The 12,233-nt window shown below is 42.1% G+C and overlaps 1 protein-coding gene across 1 annotated transcript in view; it reads left to right on the forward strand.

Annotated features, from left to right (window-relative positions):
- The first annotated feature begins 2,421 nt into the window (after positions 1 to 2,421).
- The window catches only part of LOC138372177 (uncharacterized), a 20,024-nt gene continuing 10,212 nt past the window's right edge, over positions 2,422 to 12,233 (forward strand). The window contains exons 1-3 of the mRNA XM_069337493.1: positions 2,422 to 2,482; positions 6,720 to 6,824; positions 10,575 to 12,233. The exon at positions 10,575 to 12,233 is cut by the window's right edge and continues 1,398 nt beyond it. Coding sequence (XP_069193594.1) covers positions 2,422 to 2,482; positions 6,720 to 6,824; positions 10,575 to 12,233 — 1,825 coding nt within the window. The remainder of the gene's footprint in view (positions 2,483 to 6,719; positions 6,825 to 10,574) is intronic.

Here is a 12,233-nt window from a genome sequence, read left to right on the forward strand (position 1 = left end):
TAACTATGGAAAAACTGGCAAATATGTTGAAATCGTTTGAACGTCATGAAAGTATTGAAGGTGCGCATATGCCACAGCCGGCTTGTTTGCCAGTACATTTTTTTTTTTTTTTTTTTTTTTTTTTTTTGAGATATATACAAGAGTTGTTACATTCTTGTACAGCCACTAGTACGCGTAGCGTTTCGGGCAGGTCCCTGGAATACGATCCCCTGCCGCGAAGAATCGTTTAATTCACTCATTCATTAATTTTTAATTCACTTCACTAATTCATAACATTCTCATCATTGGGAGGGTTGCAATACCCAACAACATAGACAGACCCAAATACCTTGCCATTTCCTTGACAGATATCTCATGCCACATACATATGCATGGCACCTGTGGAAGCATTCTGTATAAATTGTTCAGCATACAAGTTAGTTTCAAATGTCAAATATTCAATCAGGGCCCGAGTCAGGAATAATTGTATAACAGTGGTTGGTGTTGGTACAGTTATGCCTGGTGTTCCAGTGAAACTGTCTACAGATAGTTGAGTGTTGCCAGTACACCAGGCATCTTCAGGATCTGGTTGTTGAAGACGTCCTGCACGCTTTCGAATAGGAGGCTGTGGGCGGGGATCGTCGTCCTCCTCAGACTCCTCGCTACTCTCACTCGTTGACTCACCATCATCTGCCGTCTCTGTATCTAAATTATCACTGTTGAAATCACTCTCCCGTTCTTCTCCCTCAACATCTGCCTCAATATCAGATAATTCATCCATCAATCCTGGGATTTTGGTTGGTGTAAGCCGAACTCTGTTAAATTTCTTGTAGAGCATACTTAGTTTATCCTCTTTGATGGGTTTCGTCGCTTTTTTTCGGCGTCGAACTGCTCTGCCCTTGACTACGATCCATCGTGTCACGTATATAAGGTGTTGTGAAGACACGGGAACAAATACAAACGCAGATAATAGCCGAGATTTGCACAAGTTTGGGACGCGAGAGGGCGGCGTTCCGGTCACGAGAAAGGTAAACAAAGCACTAGGCCGACCGCATGGCGTGACCCAGAATGCCATGCGGCCTATGGAGGAGTGTGGGAAGACAATGGCGCTCATTTTAAAATCAGAAAGAAGTTGATCGGATAAAAATTAAATTTTTGACAAATATTTTATTAAGTGACGCGTGCAAGTCACTCGCTCATAATCAAGAAAAAATTAGTCATAACGTTTGTCGTCGCGAGAGCACGAAAGTGTTTTATTAATTAAAAATAGAATAGGTGTGGTTGGAGAAGAAAATATCAGAGTGTTCAGTGAGAATTCACAAGGTCTTCTTTAAGTACTCATTATTTTCCTTCTCCGAGGCTACGGGGCCATACACTAGGCGGAACCAAAGAGCCAGAGCTCACCCCCCCCCCCTCCCGGAAACACAACTAGGTGAGTACTTTCACCAGCGGTGGTTCTCGTTTCAGGTTGAACACTTTAATATTTTCTTCTTCTACCCCCCCCCCCCCCATTTTCTTGTATATACACATATGTATATATGTATATATATATATATATATATATATATATATATATATATATATATATATATATATATATATATATATGTATATATATATATATATATATATATATACATATATATATATATATATATATATATATATATATATATATATATATATATATGTGCGAACAAGCCTGAATGGTCCCCAGGATTATATGCAACTGAAAACTCACACCCCAGAAGTGACTCGAACCAATACTGCCAGGAGCACACTGCTGGCATACAGGATCCCTTAACCGCTCAACCAACACGACCGGACAAAAGAGGATGGTAGCCGAGGCTATTTCCATCCCCCCGCCGGCACTCGGTTGGTAATCTTGGGCATGGTATTTTACCAAATCACCTCAATCTTTGGGGCACACGTGAGGAACACAAATGCGAACAAGCCTGAATGGTCCCCAGGATTATATGCAACTGAAAACTCACATCCCAGAAGTGACTCGAACCCATACTGCCAGGAGCACACTGCTGGCGTACAGGATCCCTTAACCGCTCGACCAACATGACCGGGCTTGTTCGCACTTGTGCTCCTCACGTGTACCCCAAAGAATGAGGTGATTTGATAAAATACCATGCCCAAGAATACCAACCGAGTGTTGGTGGGGGGATGGAAATAGCCTCGGCTACCATCCTCTTTTGTCCAGTCGTGTTGGTCGAGCGGTTAAGGGATCCTGTACGCCAGCAGAGTGCTCCTGGCAGTATGGGTTCGTGTCACTTCTGGGGTGTGAGTTTTCAGTTATATATATATATATATATATATATATATATATATATATATATATATATATATATATATATATATATATATATATATATATATTTGTTTTATTTAAACTTTGTTAAAAAAAAAAGGAGTTACATATAGGGTACAAAGATGACTATAAGTTGTCGAGTTCCTCCAGCTCTTCAGATGGCGGGCAGGAACCCGGAATGCAGTGTGCATTTCCCCTTTGTATCACCACGCTGAGGCGCTTGAAAAGGAAGCTGGCAGCTCTCGGGTCCCTTGTTGTTTCAATTAGCCTAAAACAAAGTTCCTTCAAAAAACTGGTAGCCCTCTTACCCCAGGCGCCGTGTGTCTCAGAAGCAATGGGGACAATATAATTGTATCCAGTTCTCTGAACTTACATAATTTGACTAATTCCCTGTGGGTGGCAGCGCCACCTGGTTGTGCAACACTGAAGTCAATGTAAATGTTAACCAAGGTTGATATGCACATATAGTCCCATACCAACTGCTTGCCATTCTTCCAGGGGTTCACTGTGAATAATAATATTGGGCAACCAATAGGAGCTCCAGAGTTATGGGGCATTAGGTAACCGGGCTCTCTTTCAGCTGGACATCCAGCTGTGGTGAAGCTCCTCTTGATTATGTCGTTAGCTTTGCCCCGAGTGCCATCCATATCCCCCTGTACTTTGGCAGAGTAGGCCATGGTGGCCGTACCTGTCGGCCGCCACCTCGCCGCAAATACACCTATATCTGGTGTGGATTGGGGCAACAAGGCGGAGGGCCACAGCAATTCGGAGGGCGTGTGGTGTGAAACGCGTGCCAGTTGCCAACATTGGGGTTGCTAACAGGAAATCCCCTGCATATGGGGCTGCTACTGCTGAGAGGCGAGCAATGTCGTGTTGGAACCGTGGCATGGGTTCGAATCCTGGCCGGGTCAATTACAGTTCTTAGTGATCTATGACTTGCATGTTCTTGCAGCTTTCTCATATATATATATATATATATATATATATATATATATATATATATATATATATATATATATATATATATATATATATGAGTGTCATATGGCAGGCTGGTAGACTAGACTCTACCCGGAGTGTGCTAGTGCAGGCTGGTAGAGTAGACTCTACCCAGAGTGTGCTAGTGCAGGCTGGTAGAGTAGACTCTACCCAGAGTGTGCTAGTGCAGGCTGGTAGACTAGACTCTACCCAGAGTGTGCTAGTGCAGGCTGGTAGAGTAGACTCTACCCAGAGTGTGCTAGTGCAGGCTGGTAGACTAGACTCTACCCAGAGTGTGCTAGTGCAGGCTGGTAGACTAGACTCTACCCAGAGTGTGCTAGTGTAGGCTGGTAGACTATACTCTACCCAGAGTGTGCTAGTGCAGGCTGGTAGACTAGACTCTACCTAGAGTGTGCTAGTGCAGGCTGGTAGATCAGCCTAGCATCTCATGTTCTCTCTCGACTCCATGTATGACTAACCATCCTGTGAGATGGGGATTTTAGATGAACTTAAAGCTAGTTTTTGAGCTACACTTTGTAATCATTCATTTAAAATGAATGATACTAGGCCAGATATGATCCCAGGAGATGAGATGATTATCCTAAATCATTCATTTAGAATATGGTAGCAGAACATTGTTGTGTACACCAAAGTGTGTTGACAAAATAACCCCTCATGCAACTAATTGTAGATATATGATACTTATACTATTCAAAATGATTTAATCATTGATGCCCCAAAAGGCAGCTAAAAATTTGAACGAAAATTGATGACGTCACATTGCGCTCTTCAAACGTGACAATTATCAGCGCAGTAGCCCTATAAATATATTTAAAAAATGTTAGTGTTGGAAAATCCTATATAAAGTTTCAAAACCCATAAAAATTAATGCCAAAGTTTTAAAAGATTCAAAAGTAATTTAAAGTTACACAGTTAATTGTAATAATGACGTACAATTTTTTAATGAATTGTACAAAATATTACTTATTAAGCTAGTTTTACAATGATAGAAAACGATCGTCGAAAATTATTAAAAAAAGAATAGGTGTGGTAGGAGAGGAAAATGTGAAAGTGTTCAGTGATGACCCACAAGGTCTTCTTTCAGTACTCATTATTTTCTTCTCCGAGGCTATATGGGTCCCTACACTAGGCGGGTACCTAGGTAGAACCAAAGAGCCAGAGCTAACCCCCCCCCCCCCCCGCAAACACAACTAGGTGAGTACTTTCACCAGCGGTGGTTCTCGTTTCAGGTTGAACACTTTAATATTTTCTTCTCCTACCCCCCCCCCCCACCCCCAATCTTTTGTATATACAGCCCGTCCTCCAAAAATGCGGTGGTAAATGTAAGAAGACAATTAAGTGCAATTATGTACTATTCATAGCAGTTAGGAATTGTACTTATTTTCACTTAGTATTAAATCGTACTGTCAAATATATTGTGAATATTTGAGTTTACCTGAAAAACTGAATAGAAAACCACGACCTCACCTAACCCTCTTAGTTTTTGAAGATAATAATTTTATTGCTTCCTAATTACAATTAGTACTTAACTTATAGCTATATTGATATTACAGTTTTATAAAACTAATAAAACAAAACTAAAATATATCAATAAATTGTAAATTAACAGGGAGAGATGGTTCCTTCTCCCATGAGTGTGGAGCGCGTCTCAGTAACTGGGCCTCCACTCTTCAAACAGAATTGGTTGCCATAATCCTTGCACTCGAGCGCGTATATGAATTTAAAGTTGACACGCTAATTGTGACTCCTTGTCATCCTTGACTGCCCTCAGCTCCCCAAGGCATAACTGTGACGTGCTTATCTCTGAAGCTAGACTCAGATGTAATGAAATAATCAATGATGGAGTCAGAAATTGTCACCTGTGGATTCCTTCCCATATTGGTCTCCGAATAAATGATAGAACTGATGAGTTGGCCAAGATTTTTGCTCGTAAAGAGGGAATTGATTACCAACTTGGACTGCCTTTGAGCAGCCTGAGGGCAGCAATATTACGGGAACATCAACTAAATTTCGGAGACTTGAGGCAAAGTGAAATTCACACCAGTTACTCCATCGATCATCATTCTATTATGCAGGAAGAACCGCACGTCTATGGGTCATCCAATAAGGTTAGCAGACTTCTAGATGTTACCACTGCTAGGCTTAGGCTCGGCTACAAGTACCTCTGGGAGTTTGTAACATCTGCTGATGTAGATTTGACTAAATGTAAACTCTGTCAGCAGAACTATTCGCATACTTTGCGTCATTATATAATGGAATGTGAAAAAATCGCGGAATTTAGAGATAACACCATCAATAGTGTCCAAGAAATGTGTAAGTACTTCATTCATAATGATGTGCTGCCCGAAATCTTAGCGAAGTATCCAAAATTTGCTTACTGTAGGTAATGCATGCACATGACTGTGAAGCTGCCGCCCAGTGGGGTGGGTGTGGAGCACATGACTGTAAAGCTGCCGCCCAGTTGGGTGGGTGTGGAGCACATGACTGTAAAGCTGCCGCCCAGTTGGGTGGGTGTGGAGCACGTGACTGTAAAGCTGCCGCCCAGTTGAGTGGGTGTGGAGCACATGACTGTAAAGCTGCCGCCCAGTTGGGTGGGTGTGGAGCACATGACTGTAAAGCTGCCGCCCAGTTGGGTGGGTGTGGAGCACATAACTGTAAAGCTGCCGCCCAGTTGGGTGGGTGTGGAGCACATGACTGTAAAAGCTGCCGCCCAGTTGGGTGGGTGTGGAGCACATGACTGTAAAGCTGTCGCCCAGTTGGGTGGGTGTGGAGCAAGACTAGTAACTGTGTGACTCACTATAGATGTAAAGTGCCTTGTATAATGACTGTTGTGAGCCTCTTGTTGATCACTTGTGACACAAAAGATTATTGATGTGTGTATTTGTTTGGGTGATTAAATATGTATGTGTATGTATACATATATATATATATATATATATATATATATATATATATATATATATATATATATATATATATATATATTAAATATGACCGAAAAAGTAAGATTAATAATTCTAACACGAATTTTCTCAATCTTTCGTACATTTCTTTTCACTGTTGGAGGTAATTCAAAAATCAATTCTCCAAAATTCATTTTTATTTCTAGTCTGACGCGACACTTGAGCGCGTTTCGTAAAACTTATTACATTTTCATTTTCATTGACTATTTTACAGGAACTTCTTTTCCACAGCTCATAAAACGGAGGAAAGGGTCCTGAAAGATATTGTTAATAGAAACGTTATCCTTACAGACAAAAATCAGAAGATACAACTATAAAACCAGAAAAACGGCCAGCCTACTCATGAGAAACTCTCCAGACACAAAGCAGAACGCTTTAAAAGAGACCATATTAGGACCAAAAAGTATTTTGAATAAAAAAAACAATACTTCTATATAATGAAGATGGTGTGCTTGCAGCCTCTGACACTGCTATTGAATTCAATAGGTTCTTCTCGTCCATTGGGTCATCCCTTGCTAATGATATTCCATCCTCCCTAACTAATGTTAAGGACTACCTTACAGGTAACTATCCACAATCTCTGTACCTAACTCCTGCTAACTCCAATGATGTTAATGAGATAATCCTTTCCCTTAAAACTAAGTCAAATGGCCTTGCTGAAATACCAATTCTAATTTACAAAAATGCCTCCAGTTTTCTAGCTCATGCCATTGCATTGCTCTTCAACAAACCGCTTGAACTCCAAACCTTTCCGGATATTCTAAAAAAAAAGCGAGAGTAACCCCAGTCCATAAATGTAGTGATCACACTGATGTCAACAGCTTCAGACCTATATCAATTCTGCCAGCCTTGTCAAAAATATTTGAAAAACTGATCTACAAGCAGCTTTACTCTTATCTAGCCAAACTCAATATACTTAGCTCTTGCCAGTATAGTTCAGACCCAATAAAAGCACTGATTAGTATGATTAACTCGATACATGCAGCTCTTGATAAAAATGAGTTCCCTGTTGGGTTATTTGTGGACCTGCGTAAAGCTTTTGACACTGTCAACCACCAAAACTTTCTTCTTAAATTACATCATTATGAAGTCAGAGGACACTCCCTGCAATACCTTCAGTCCTACCTTACTAACAGGCTCCAGTATGTTTCTGTGAATAATTCCATTTCTCTCACCCTACCCATCAACATTGGTGTTCCTCAGGGCAGCATACTTGGCCCTCTCCTCTTTCTCATCTACATTAATGACCTTCCAAATGCCTCCCAACACCTCAAACCAATTTTATTTGCTGACGACACAACCTTCATCTTCTCCAGTTCTGATCCCCTTGCTCTAAATGTCACTGTGAATACTGAGCTGAATAAAGTCAATCTTTGGCTAACTGCCAACAAACTCACCCTTAACATTGACAAAACTTTCTATATTTTCTTTGGTAATAAAGTCTCAGGTCAAATTAAGCTGCTGGGTACCCATACTTAAATCTCTGAATATGTTAGATATTAAGTCACTGTACATCCCCTCATGTGTACTCTATATATTTAAAACTCTGAACTGTAATGCCAATCTTGACCTTAAAAGCTTCATAGAAGGTTGTAACAGAACCCATGAGCACCACACAAGAAACAAATACATATTTGATATTCCAGGAGTACGCCTTAACCAAACTAGAAATGCTCTACAAATCAAGGGACCCAGAATGTGGAATGACCTTCCCAATCATGTCAAAGGCTGTACCTCTCTCAACCAGTTTAAAAGAAAAACTAAGTTCTACCTAAGTTAGTTTAGTTCAGTTCATTTATTATGCACTCCATACCCATCTTGGTCTCAGGGACTGAACCCCACAATACATTTAGCTAAGCAAGTTACAATCTTGATGAGCTAGTTACAAAATTCAGTATAAGTCGTCACATCAACAATGGGATCGAGATCGACCTCAAGTACAGGTTCTAAATTAAGCAACTGACATATGTGGAGAGTTAGTGTCACAATTTATATGTTTGTCCTGCACACCGCCCCCCATCCAGTGGGCAGCGGTGGATAGGTTACACCGCCCCCCCATCCAGTGGGCAGCGGTGGATAGGTTACAATCACTTAGTTACTACCTACAGTTAGCAAACTGGGGATATTTGGCTAAAATTTCTGGTAGCAGATCATTTTGAATGAAATATTTACACATCGCTGGAACATTGGTTATAGAATTGTTTCTAAATTCACGTATCTTTTCGCACTCCATCACATAGTGACGGAGGGTATGCGAAGAATTTTGTTGACACAGTTTACATTTGGTCAGGTCTACATCAACAGATAATGAGAATTCCCAGAGATACTTGTAACCGAGTCTAAGCCGAGCAGTAGTAACATCTAGAAGTCTGCTGATTTTATTGGATGATCCATAGATGTGTGGCTCCTCTTGCATGATAGTATGATGATAGATGGAATTATTGGTGTCACTTTCACTTTGCCTCAGATCTACAAGATCTTGTTGAAGTTCTCGGTGTACTGCTGCTCTCAGATTGCTCATTGACAATCCAAGGTTACACTCAACGGCTCCTTTAAAGGCAGATTCTTTGGCTAACTTATCAGCTCTATCATGCATTCGGAGGCCAACATGAGATGGAGACCACATGAAATGGACTCTGTTACCATCCTTAATAATTTTGTTGTATTTGTGTCTGGCTTCGGACACGAGCATGTTACAGTTATGTCTTAAAGAGTTGAGAGCATTTAAGGATGATAAGGAGTCACTTACAATTAATGTATCAAGTTTGGAGACTTGTACACATTTCAGTGCAAGGATCAAGGCAAATAGTTCGGTGTGAAGGGTAGAGGCCCAGTTGTTTATACGGACTCCCCACTCAAAGTATAGGCCATCGCCCATTGTCAGGACAACTGCACTTCCAGCTGCACCCGTGGTGCGGTGTAGGGAACCATCAGTGTATATGATTTGAGAGGGAGAATGCTCTGTGGACAGAGCATCAATATGGATTAAGGCGTTGAGCTTTGTCTCAAGACGAAGCTTGGGCTGATCTCTAATTTGCTTCTTGGGTGGAAAGGGAGGGATTAAAACTGGAAAGGGTGTAACCTCCCACGGTGCAGGAAAGTGCTGTTGTTGTTTCTCTTGGTACAAATCATGAACCTAATACATTCTGAGTTGAGTTCCAGTTTTTGTTATCCATTTGGAACAATGCTGATCTTCAATAAAGAAATTCTGGAGGGCTTCTGTGCAAGGATTTGGATGAGTTAGCCTAAGCATTTTTATATCAATTTAATAGTTAATTTCAGTAACACGATCAACAACGCTCGGAATATTAAGTTCCTTTCTCATATTAAGTATCTTTGTGGTACGAGGGCACCCAAGGATTATCCTCAAGGCTTCGTTCTGCAATTTTTCAAGCCCTCCAAGCTTTCTTTCAGGCATCAAGACAAGCAGAGGTGCAGCATAATCCACTAAAGATCTGATGTATGCAAGGTACATCATTTTGACAATTCTGACATTGGCACCATAGCCTGAGTGATAACCTGCAACAGCCCTGAGAGCTCGGAGCCTCTCTTTAAACTGACGACAGAGTCTGAATACAACAGGAGCATACAGTGGCACCTCAAGGCCAAGGTATTTGAATCTGTTTACATAGTCAAGCTGGGAGCCATCAGACAGTTGCATCTTGCGAACAGCTCCTCCCTGCCTGGGTTCCATCTATAACTACAACGTTATGTTTGTAACTCATCCTCTATGTGTGTACTTTTACCTGAATAAACATTTTTATTTGATTTTTTTTATTTGATGAACTTTATATAGTTCCGTTTTCTATTCAATATGCGACTCAAAATCGTCCCTTAACATAAGTGAAATAAAATACAAATCCTAATATAGGCAAATCCTGATATTGTAAATGGCATACTAAGGCTCCGATACAGTTTAAATAGGAACATAAAAACGCAAATGTGTTAAAACAACACATTAAAATGCTTTTTGGATAAAGTAAAGTTTAGAAACGTCCCCGCGTTTTGACCGGGTCGGGAAGGTCTCAGAATCGACAATTATTGTTAATACTAGTCCTACCACTTAAGTTACTCAACAATTTACAAATTTGCTTTTCTCATTTTAAATATAATTAAAAACAACATAAAATTAGTGAAAAATATTTAATAATGTTTGCTGATTTTCAATTTGTTTACATAATAATTATTGGTATTTCAAATTAAAATTATATGTTTGGCTGGTCATTAATGGATAAAATACTAATTATTCCCATCTTCATTACCTTACACTATTTTTATAACGAACTATTGTTCGTAATCTTTTATATATTAAGAAAATAATTTAGAATTTATTAAAGTTAAAGTGAGGAAAGTTGACCACACCAGCTGTTGTGTGGCCACCACACCAGCTGCCTCAGCCAATCAGAGAGGAGTCTTCAGGAAGTCTCCAGCCTCAGCCAATCAGAGAGGAGTTTACAGGGCCAGTCTCCAGCCTCAGCCAATCAGAGAGGAGTTTACAGGGCCAGTCTCCAGCCTCAGCCAATCAGAGAGGAGTCTTCAGGAACAGTCTCCAGCCTCAGCCAATCAGAGAGGAGTCTTCAGGGACAGTCTCCAGCCTCAGCCAATCAGAGAGGAGTCTTCAGGGACAGTCTCCAGCCTCAGCCAATCAGAGAGGAGTTTACAGGGCCAGTCTCCAGCCTCAGCCAATCAGAGAGGAGTCTTCAGGAACAATCTCCAGCCTCAGCCAATCAGAGAGGAGTCTTCAGGGACAGTCTCCAGCCTCAGCCAATCAGAGAGGAGTCTTCAGGGACAGTCTCCAGCCTCAGCCAATCAGAGAGGAGTCTTCAGGAACAATCTCCAGCCTCAGCCAATCAAAGAGGAGTTTACAGGGCCAGTCTCCAGCCTCAGCCAATCAGAGAGGAGTTTACAGGGCCAGTCTCCAGCCTCAGCCAATCAGAGAGGAGTCTTCAGGAACAATCTCCAGCCTCAGCCAATCAAAGAGGAGTTTACAGGGCCAGTCTCCAGCCTCAGCCAATCAAAGAGGAGTTTACAGGGCCAGTCTCCAGCCTCAGCCAATCAGAGAGGAGTCTTCAGGAACAGTCTCCAGCCTCAGCCAATCAGAGAGGAGTTTACAGGGCCAGTCTCCAGCCTCAGCCAATCAGAGAGGAGTCTTCAGGAACAGTCTCCAGCCTCAGCCAATCAGAGAGGAGTTTACAGGGCCAGTCTCCAGCCTCAGCCAATCAGAGAGGAGTTTACAGGGCCAGTCTCCAGCCTCAGCCAATCAGAGAGGAGTTTACAGGGCCAGTCTCCAGCCTCAGCCAATCAGAGAGGAGTTTACAGGGCCAGTCTCCAGCCTCAGCCAATCAAAGAGGAGTTTACAGGGCCAGTCTCCAGCCTCAGCCAATCAGAGAGGAGTCTTCAGGAACAGTCTCCAGCCTCAGCCAATCAGAGAGGAGTTTACAGGGCCAGTCTCCAGCCTCAGCCAATCAGAGAGGAGTTTACAGGGCCAGTCTCCAGCCTCAGCCAATCAGAGAGGAGTTTACAGGGCCAGTCTCCAGCCTCAGCCAATCAGAGAGGAGTCTTCAGGAACAGTCTCCAGCCTCAGCCAATCAGAGAGGAGTTTACAGGGCCAGTCTCCAGCCTCAGCCAATCAGAGAGGAGTTTACAGGGCCAGTCTCCAGCCTCAGCCAATCAGAGAGGAGTCTTCAGGAACAGTCTCCAGCCTCAGCCAATCAGAGAGGAGTCTTCAGGAACAGTCTCCAGCCTCAGCCAATCAGAGAGGAGTTTACAGGGCCAGTCTCCAGCCTCAGCCAATCAGAGAGGAGTTTACAGGGCCAGTCTCCAGCCTCAGCCAATCAGAGAGGAGTCTTCAGGGACAGTCTCCAGCCTCAGCCAATCAGAGAGGAGTCTTCAGGGACAGTCTCCAGCCTCAGCCAATCAGAGAGGAGTTTACAGGGCCAGTCTCCAGCCTCAGCCAATCAAAGAGGAGTCTT

Source organism: Procambarus clarkii, chromosome 5 (assembly GCF_040958095.1).
Source record: "Procambarus clarkii isolate CNS0578487 chromosome 5, FALCON_Pclarkii_2.0, whole genome shotgun sequence".
Taxonomy (NCBI): domain Eukaryota; kingdom Metazoa; phylum Arthropoda; class Malacostraca; order Decapoda; family Cambaridae; genus Procambarus; species Procambarus clarkii.